This window comes from Dromiciops gliroides, chromosome 1 (assembly GCF_019393635.1).
Source record: "Dromiciops gliroides isolate mDroGli1 chromosome 1, mDroGli1.pri, whole genome shotgun sequence".
Taxonomy (NCBI): Eukaryota; Metazoa; Chordata; class Mammalia; order Microbiotheria; family Microbiotheriidae; genus Dromiciops; species Dromiciops gliroides.
The window spans coordinates 58,063,261-58,073,531 of NC_057861.1; the positions used below are offsets into that span (position 1 = coordinate 58,063,261).

At 38.3% G+C, this 10,271-nt stretch overlaps 1 protein-coding gene across 5 annotated transcripts in view; it reads left to right on the forward strand.

Moving 5' to 3' along the window:
* Positions 1 to 10,271, forward strand: part of HAUS8 (HAUS augmin like complex subunit 8) — a 29,638-nt gene that overhangs the window by 7,629 nt on the left and 11,738 nt on the right. For 2 of the 5 annotated variants that reach the window (XM_043975531.1, XM_043975532.1), the window contains 4 exons: positions 1,508 to 1,563; positions 2,586 to 2,676; positions 5,616 to 5,708; positions 5,805 to 5,890. In XM_043975531.1, coding sequence (XP_043831466.1) covers positions 1,508 to 1,563; positions 2,586 to 2,676; positions 5,616 to 5,708; positions 5,805 to 5,890 — 326 coding nt within the window. The remainder of the gene's footprint in view (positions 1 to 1,507; positions 1,564 to 2,585; positions 2,677 to 5,615; positions 5,709 to 5,804; positions 5,891 to 10,271) is intronic. The other 3 variants (XM_043975534.1, XM_043975530.1, XM_043975533.1) reach the window with 3 other exon arrangements.

Genomic DNA, 10,271 nt, shown 5'->3' on the forward strand with positions numbered 1-10,271 from the left:
ATCCTTAGCACTTATCACAGTGCCTGTGACATAGTGTTTAACAAATGTTTGTTGACTGTTGAACATTCTTTGGACACTCCATCAGGTCAGTGTTCTTCCTAAAACATGGCAACCAGAACTGAATACAATACTCCAGATATCTTGACCAAAGCAGAGTACAGTGGTAGTTTAATTTCTTTTTTTTTTTTTTTTTTGGCGGGGCAATGAGGGTTAAGTGACTTGCCCAGCGTCACACAGCTAGTAAGTGTCAAGTGTCTGAGGTCGGATTTGAACTCAGGTCTTCCTGAATCGAGGGCCAGTGCTTTATCCACTGTGTCGCCTAGCTATACCATAAATGTCCTTTTAAAAAAAAATTTTGTTTTTTCCCCAATTACATGTTAAAACATTTTTAAGTTTTGAGTTCCAAATTCTATCCCTTCTTTCCTCCCTCCCTTCTCTCACCTTCCCTGAGATGGTAAGCAATCTGATATAGGTTATGTATGTACAATTATGTAAAACATTTCCATATTAGTTATTTTATAGGAGAAGACTCAAATTAAATAAAGAGGGAAAAATATACTTCAGTCTGTATTCAGACATTATCAGTTCTTTCTTTGGAGGCAGATAGCATGCTTTATCAAATGAGTCTTTTGGGATTGTCTTGGATCATTGTATTGCGGAAAATAGCTAAGTTGTTCACAGTTCTATATTGCTATTACTGTATACAGTGTTTTCCTGGTTCTGCTCATTTCACTTTACATCAGCTTATGTAAGCCTTTTCAGGTTTTTCTGAGAGCATCCTGCTTGTCATTTCTTGTAGCACAATAGTATTCACAATAGTATCCATCGCAATCACATGCAACTTGTTCAGCCATTCTCCAATTTATGGACTTCTCAGATACCATCTTCTTAAGGATCAGTTCACTTAGCAAATCTACCTTTCTCCTTTGAAGACCTTGTCTTCAATTGGCTGCAGGGATGAAAACAGTGGCAACCTCTAAGCTTCAGTTACTCAAACAATTATTAATAAATCACGTCGGGGCAGCAGTTTAAGGCTTGCAAAAATTTTTCCTCACAACAACTCAGTGCAAGTAAGTAATTTTATCCCCATTTTACAGGCCAGGACACTGAGGCTCTGAGAGATTTAAATGTCATTCAGATTTAAATGCTATCCTCATCACACACCTAGTAAGTGTTAGAGGTAGGTTCTCCAGACTCCAGGGACAGCACTCTATGGCGTTTGGCCACACTCATTACTCTTTCCCAGTAAATGTTTGATGTCGCTAAAGTAAGTTTCTGATAACGAACCTAAGGGAACTCTTATTCTGGAGAATGAGACAACTTCCAGAATAGCTGAGTATGGAAAGAGGTTGTGGAGTAATTTGGAATTGGAAGAGGGAGGGTAGGGCAAATTGAAGTATTGCTGTCTTAGTATGACAATTTTTTTTCCTAGAAGTAAATTTTTGTCCAATATGAAGTGCTACAAATGGAAGTATTTTAAGAATCAAAGTATCCTTTGTTTCCACAGCTGGAAGAATAGTAGAGTCTCGGTATTTGCAATGTGAGAAGAAAAAAGTTGTTAAGGTGATAACATTTATTTCTGTAATTCTTGTTCTAAAAGTTACCATAGATGTAGCAGATTCTATAGAATGAATTCTGATTAATGTGAATTTCAGCACTGACCTTATTTTGAAATGAGAATTAAAAGGGAGGCAGTCTTTGGTGCAATATAAGAAAACTTCATTACAGAGCTTTCCGAGTGTGAACTTGGTTACTTTGTGAGGTATTATGTTGCCCATCATCTGAAGTATTTAAACAGAATCAGAGAAGATATTTATATATTGAGCAGGAGTTTGGACTATGAGACATTTAACTCAGATTCTGTTACTCCAAATAAGAGAATCTGACATTTTCTGCCAGATTTCATTCTTAAATGTTTTTAATGTCCATTGTTGTAGCTAACCCTTTTATAGCTTCTTAAAGGAATCAGACTTTTTTTTTCATCTCAGTTACTTCCCATCTGGTCTTATATTGAAATAGGTAGGTCCAACTTCTATTGCTAGAGTAGGATTCTACTTGGGAAATTTTGGAATTAAGCCTATGTGTGGAGACAGTTTTAGTTCTTTTATTTTTGAAAACAGAACATTGAAATTAAGTTCATTATTTAAAAGGGGAATGGCTAAGGGAGCAGGTTGGGTTTTATTAGGGACATTGGTCAAGTGCAACAACTCAAATTTTGGAAAAGAATCTTTGTTGCTGTGAAAGTATTTTCATCATTTGAGACTGTTCAAAGGACAAGATATTACTTTTGATTAGATTAATTCAATTTGTAATACCATTGTCTTACATCACCCTTGTTTTAAGGGCTTTACACAAATCTCCAAAAGAACCATATGTGGAATGGTCACTGGTTTTAGAGGATTAAGTGTGTCAGGATTAAATTTTAGAATGCCTTGTATATACTAGGTAATAAATGGGAAAAACCCCCCACCCCATTACTTCAGTAAGAAGAGAAAAAGATAACTGGATTGTTTGTAATATATTTCTTTACTTTAAAGATAGTAATTAAGCAACTTTTAAATCTTTTTTCTTCTTCTTATTGACAGGCACTTGCATCTGATACTTCAATCAACACTTCCAGTGGGAAACAGATGGAAAGTGGAAAAAAACCTAATGTCTCTCAGAAGGGTAGCACAGGTAGTTTATAACATTGGGGGGCAGTTTTAAGCCACCTAGTGGTGCCAGGTAAAAATTCTAAGTTCACAAACAAACAAAATTTTAAATTCATATTTTAAGCTCTAAGTCAAGTCTGAGTGGCAAATCTTGCTTTCCCGTACAAGTCTAAGCTCTTCTGCCTTTGTGGCCCCTCTTTTTCTCACAACACCCCAAACATATCCTTGTTTCTTCTCTTGGCTGTTCATTCTCCCTCATGCAAGCTATGATTCTGCCCACTTTCAAGCCATAGCTAATACTTTTTAAATTTTTTTTTTTTTGCGCGGGGCAGTGAGGGTTAAGTGACTTACCCAGGGTCACACGGCTAGTGTCAAGTGTCTGAGGCTGGATTTGAACTCAGGTCTTCCTGAATTCAGGGCTGGTGCTTTATCCACTGCACCACCTAGCTGCCCCAGCTAATCCTGTTTGAATCCTAACCATCTTTACAAGTACTTAGGCTCATCTCTTCTATCAATTTTTTTTTTTGCAATTACTTTAGCTTACACCAAACCTGCCTTCTTTTGTTTTATTAAATTAAATTAAATTAATTAATTATTTTTCTTTGCGGGGCAATGAGGGTTAAGTGACTTGCCCAGGGTCACACACCTAGTAAGTGTCAAGTATCTGAGGCCGGATTTGAACTCAGGTCCTCCTGAATCCAGGGCCAGTGCTTTATCCACTGCACCACCTAGCTTCCCGCACAAACCTGCCTTCTTAAATTCTTAATGTACTTAGTACCACACTTTGTTCTCTATGTATATTAGTTTTCTCTCCAGCTCCGAAAGGGCAGGAACTATGCATGCACTTTACTTCGCAAATCCTCTGCCTCCTCATTGGAAGTTTGTGTGGCAGGGTGACACTCAGCATTAATTCCGGGAGGTTACCTGTTTTCTTTTAAGCCCTTAGGTTTGCATCTCTAAATTGAACCCATAAATACTCTTTAAGGCATCACCAAGTGCTTGCCCCCAGTACATAGAACAATCAAATGTCAATTAAAATAAAGCATAGAAATATAAGGGTTGGGTCTCTTCTTCCAGGCATATCTTTCACCTGTCTTTCAAGGTATCCAATATTGTGGTGTAGCGTAAGAGGAATTAAGGTGACAAGCAAGACTATAGTCTTATATATTTAAGTGACTTCTGGTTTCTAAACTTCTGCAGTTGAAGTTAGTTAGACCTTCATATATTTTGTTGGTTTTTAAAAAGTATGGTCCCAAATTTAAATTCCACAATTAAATTGTAGTTCTAAAATCTGTGGGATGATTTTCAATGTATTTGTTCACTAAAGGGATATTTGATAATTTTTGTTATTTTGAAATATGTCAAGGGCTCTGTCAACCTTGTATAATTTTCTTAAATGTTATTCTCAAAGCTCTTTTAAATTTTATCACAACAGGAAAAATTGATAAAAGGTTAATGATTCTTATGGTTGTTGTCTTTAGTTCAAATTTATGGTGCAGAAGAGTGGGTTTTTGTTTTTTTTTTGGTGTGTGTGTGCTTTATGAATATTCTATTCCAGTCTGCTGATTTGATACATTCTTGTTCAGGGAAAGGGTGGGTGGGTTTTTAGGGGTGTGTGTGTGTGTGTGTGTGTGTGTGTGTGTGTGAATCTCTCAAGAGCAGGATTGATGCTTTTTCACTTCTTTTGCAATCTTTCAAAGTACTTAAAGGCACAGTGTTGGATATACTGGTGCTCAGTAATGAACAGTGTCAGGGAGGCAAGTGATGTAGTGGAAAGAGCTGGGTGACCTTTGTAACCCAGGGCACATCACTTCTCTAGACTTGATCTTCTCCTATGAAGATGAGTGAGATTGGATTAGATGATTTCCAAGGTCCCTTCCAACTTTTAAGCCCTATGAATTTATGAGGTACCAGACTACAACCCATATCAGGCAGAGGAAGTGAAATGAGAAGTTTTATTTTTAGATTTTTTTTAGTGAGACAATTGGGGTTAAGTGACTTGCCCAGGGTCACACAGCTAGTAAGTGTTAAGTGTCTGAGGCTGGATTTGAACTCAGGTCCTCCTGAATCCAAGGCCAGTGCTTTATCCGTTGCTCCACCTAGCTGCCCCGAAATGAGAAGTTTTAGACAGCTCAGTGTAGTGGAAAGAGTGCAAGCCTTGGAGGCAGGAAGACCTGGGTTCAACAGTTGCCTTGTATGATAGCTGTGTGACCCTGGGCAAGTTACTTCTCTTTGTAACTCGGTTTCCTCATCTGTAAAAGGGTCCCTTTGAGCTCTAAATCCATGTCCTTATGAGAAAAGGTTCAGAAATGAGAATATTTTTGCAGATGTGTAGTTAAGACAGAAAGAAAGCTCTTAAGGAGCTTACTGCCTAAGAATTACTCATCTGACCTAGTAGTACACATTCAGGCATTTTCCACATGTCTTTAATGTGTGGCTTTCCAAAATGAAAACAGTATTGAGTAAAAATTAGTATGGTTAAGATGACAGTAGGGAAAAGGGAAGTGAAAATGAGATTGATAAGGGGCAACTCCCAGAGCATATTTTGACTAAATGGGAAGTCAGGAACTATATAGAGTAAAGGATAAAAATAGAATAAGGGGTGAAAAAATTGTTTGCATGTGAAACTGAAAAGGTATATTAGAAATTCCTAAATCTTAGAAAACTTCCCTCAAACTAAATAATGTAAACTGAGTCAATCGGCCTTTCATCTTTTTAGTTGGAATTTTTCAGAAACATTTCTGTTCTACTTGAAAATCTCAAAGACCATTACTGGGAGTTTTATGAGGCCAAATAGGTATTTACCAAGTCCCAAGAATGTAGGAAAAACCGAGGTTTGGTTTTTGTGGGGAGTTTAGCATGTTTACTTTGAATAAAGTTACATTAGACTTCCTTACCTAAGGTAGGTTTCTCCTCATTGACATTGTCTGAGTTAACTCTCAGGTGCTTCTGCTTGACTGTTAGATAATAATCCAGTTGAAAAGGGTGATTTGCAATCAACTCTGTTAGAAGGCCACAGAACTGCACCTCCTGATCTGGATCTTTCTGCTATTAATGGTAAATAATTCACATCAGATCTACTTTTTGGCTTTAGTTTGGAATAAAATACATTTTGTAAAATGATCTTAAAATACTATTCTTTGTTTTATTTAGATAAAAGTATCAAGAGAAGGACTCCCCAGCTAGCCAGTAAAGCTCATACAGGACAGATTTCCAAAACACCAAAAAAACACAACACTGTAAGTGTTTTGAAGAAAAACAGGCCTCTAAGGGAGGGGGTCTTAACCTTGCGTCCATGAATGTTGATGGGGAATAAATGAAATCTTTATTTTCTAACTGAACTTTAGCATTTTCTTCAGTTATTTAAAAAACATTTTGAGAAAGGTCTGTAGATTTCATCAGATTGCTAAAATTGTTATCTATCTGGAGAGAGAGTATCTTTGTCACTAATTCAACTAACATTTGAGTATCAGTGTGTGCTTAGGACTGTGCTGGGCTCTGAATAACATGAGAAAAGAATCCATGTTCTCAAAGAATTAGGAAGATGTACATATGAACAGAGTTCAAGATGCAGTGTTATCCCAGTGAGCTGTGCAGCTAAAAAACAGGAAGCACTCTGAACTCAAGGTAACCCACGGGGCAACTGAAAGCCTAATAGCTGGTGCAGTTTGGCCCTAACACAGAGGGAACCAGAACTTGTGCTTTGGAGCAAAGCCATTAGACCAGAAAGAGAGTAGGAAGGGGCCCTGAGGTGCTTTTTTCCCTTAGACATTCAGAGAACCAGGTGAAGACCTTCAGCCAATTAAGTGAACCCTCTAATGCACTGGGAATCCTTTCGTAGAGCACTGTGCTAAGGGCTGAAGATACAGATAGGATTGAGGACTTCCCTTCTCATAAGGAGGTCACATCCCGGGGGGGGGGGCACACAGCATGTAAAGCAGCTCATGACAGAGAGATCTACCAAATAGTACCTGTCACTGGGTTCTAGTAGGGAAAGGGCCCAGTAAGTGCTGAGACCTCTAAGGAGGGCTCACAAGCTGGTCCGAACCAGTGAAGCAGGGGGCTTTTTTCAGTCAAGTTTCAATATGACTGAGTGTTAGATGAATATTGTTGTTCATCCTTCTCAAAGAGGACCAGTGACATCAGGAGGGGAATGTCTTGACTAGCAAGTGAATTGACTTCAAGTGAGGCAGAGCTGTGCAAAGTCATCAGCCTCACTCTCTCCTCGAGTGACAAGACATAGGTCAGGATGACTGGAGATGGCCCCGGATGCAGTGGGAGACCTTGGCCTTTTTAAGCTGAGGTCTCAGCCCAGGTTTCAGTTTGTCTGAGGCAACACACATTTAGTGATTAAAGGATAGGTAAGAATGGAGGCAAAAGATGACCTAGTTTGCCTTCACAAAAGAATCATTCTTGAAGGGATAGACTCTCAGCATTTCTGGCCAGAAGTGAAATAATTGCTCTTTGCCCCCACTCTCCTTAGATGAATGAAGTAGAATGTAAATGGTGCGAGATTAGAGAGGGAAGACACCTAATGGGGAGGGAGAAGCAGAATCCAAGAAGCATAGGCAGGATTTTTACAGGGTTCAAGGATAGGTTTTTCATTTCCACCTTTAAGTAATAATAAGATCTGTTATTTTATATAGTACCTAAGGCTTACAAAGCACTTTGCATGTATGTTGTTGTTTGGTCCTCCTGGTAACCCTGAAAGGCGGCAGCTTCAGTGGCATCTGTTTTGTACTCAAAGAAACTGAGGCTGAGAGGTCACAGCTCATAAGTGCCAAAGTTGGGGCTCAAGCCCCAATCCTCTCTTGTTCTTCCCATTGAAAACTGCTGCCTGGTCAAGTGGATGGAACACTAGAATGATAGAAGAACTAGGAATTTAAAAATGGTATAGTTCCTTTCTTTCTTTCTTTCTTTCTTTCTTTCTTTCTTTCTTTCTTTCTTTCTTTCTTTCTTTCTTTCTTTCTTTCTTTCTTTCTTTCTTTCTTTCTTTCTTTCTTTCTTTCTTTCTTTCTTTCTTTCTTTCTTTCTTTCTTTCTTTCTTTCTTTCTTTCTTTCTTTCTTTCTTTCTTTCTTTCTTTCTTTCTTTCTTTCTTTCTTTCTTTCTTTCTTTCTTTCTTTCGTGGGCCAATTGGGGTTAAGTGACTTGCCCAGGGTCACACAGCTAATGTCAAGTGTCTGAGGCTAGATTTGAACTCAGGTCCTCCTGAATCCAGGGCCAGTGCTCTATCCACTGTGCCACCTAGCTGCCCCTCTTTTTTCTTTCTTTCTTTCTTTTTTTTTTTTGGAGTATAGTTCCATTTAGAATGAATACTGCCCCACTTATTTCCAAACGTTCAAATATTTGTGTAAGAAGAATTCAGATTAATCAAGCTTAAGCAGAAAAAGATAAGAAGTTAATAAATTATCCTGTAAGAGTTCATCTTCCTATGGGGAAGACTCCTAAGAACCTTGTGCCTAGACCTGTGTAATATACAAATTTATCAAATTCTTTTGTCTTTATACTTCTTTAAGGATCCATGATTTTGTCCAGGAGGTTACTCTACAAATGCAGGCTACAAACCCCTTCATACCGTAGTTGGTTTTGTGAGTTACTGTGTCCAAAAAATGTCATAATCTAGTGACCAACCTTTTGGAAAAGGTTCTTTGGGAGCCTAACTAGGTTAATCTTCTGACAGTAGAAGCACGGTCCTTCTCCAGGCGTGTACTTGAACTTTCCTCGCTTTGCTGGACCTGGCAGAGTTGGCCTTTTCACTAATATGTCCTTGGATATGTCAGCATCATTTCCACTTTTGTCAAAAGGGAAGATAACTCGCTGTACCTAAAAAATCTGGGAGCCAAAGCCTAGCCCAGCCGTTTTATTTTGGTCAGAAGTAAAAATAACAGCAGCGTGAGCTTTATGATCCAATGCTTTAATTACGAAATCCAGGGAAACTTGAGTAGTTAGTGTTTGCCTAATTTTTTTTTCTTTCTCCTCTCATTTTCTGAATGTCAGAAACAAGAGTTTACAGACAAGCCATGAGAAGACAAAAATAGCTGGCTCCAATTTTGCCAAATTAATGCTAGAAGAAAACATTCACTTTTCCTGAACCAGTTCATCTCTCATGTGACAAATGTTATATTAGAGATTGCATAGGAATTATATTAGGGAAATGTGTAACACATTTAAGAAGTGAAATCTATAGATACTTCATGCCTATGATTTAAATATTTATAAGCATCAACTCCCACTGTCAAGCAGCAGTAGCTTTCCTGAAGCAAATATAATATTTAAGGAATTGCTGAATTTTTTAAGAAATAATTTTCAAATTATTTGGTTGAGGTTGAGTACCAGTTTCCCAGACAGATACAATTATATTTGGTGCCCTGGAGTGATGCATTTAGCCCATGTTTTCCGCATTCATACTTGACTCCCCAAAGCTGTAAGTTTAACCTTCAAGCCCTGCAAGACATTAGGAAACTTGTGTCCCCTAGTCTGCATTGCTGACTCCAAACTACCACTCAGAGACTTAGACATTTTATTTAAAGCCAACATTGATGTCATTTTTTTTCTTTAATTTTTTTTTTTTAATTTTGAGACGTTGTTATTAGGCAGAGATTTTTTTTAGATAACTAGCAGAAAAGGAGAACAACCTAGTTCTTATTTTCTGTTTCATTGAATTTCGGTCACATGGGATTTGTCTAGCCAAGCCACAATGACATCTCAGTCTCTGGGGCCTCTTGATTTATTGAGTCTGTTGGTGCTTTTCCTTAATCTGCGGGGTGGTAGCTATCATTCTTCCTCATTGAATCAGGTTTCCAGGAGTCACACAGTGTATTTCTTGAGAATACATTCAACATATATCACCGTCATGCACAGAATTGCTGTTATAGGGCAGCTCAGGGATTTTCATAATCCTTCAAAATGTGTTAACCAATTCAAGTGGGCCACAGTGGAATCTCTTGGATCCTTCAGAGTTAATAGAGTGCTTTTGACGTAGAACCATTGTTCTGATGATGAATTCTCTCTACTTAGTCTTTTCCAACAAGTATTTTTTGGAGTATCCCAGGGTTACCTAGCATATGCTTCTACAAAGGCAGCATGGTGGAGTAGAAAGAATTCTGGATTTAGTCTAAAACCCCAGTTCTTAGTTTCTAGTATCTTCATGTGTCCTAACCTTCTGCTTGAAGCTTGTAGCATTGCTTCCCTCACTTCTGCATTGTTTCCCTGGCCCACCTTTCATCAGAGAAGTCTTATTCGCCACCTATTGACAGAGAGCAATTCAAGGTGATATATTGATTTATCCATTCCTTTCCTCCTCACTGCCTGGAAGGAGACTCTTGTTCCCTGCACAGTGGTGGAACAAAAGGTCCAGGCTATACCAGTCTGGTGCTACACTTATTCTTACCCCTGCTTTGTGGGTGCTTAGTTCTTATTTTCCAAAATACCATTTTCTAGAATTTTTCTTAGTCACCAGCATTTCTTTAGCATTCAAACAGCCTGCTTGAGCTGTCATGTATAAAACAGACAGCTTTGTGATCTCATTGATCTGAAAGTTCCCTCCAGCAATATAGACTGCAATGCCTCTATACCTGCCTATTCTGTATACCTGTTGTTCATGCCCTTCCATAAATTCT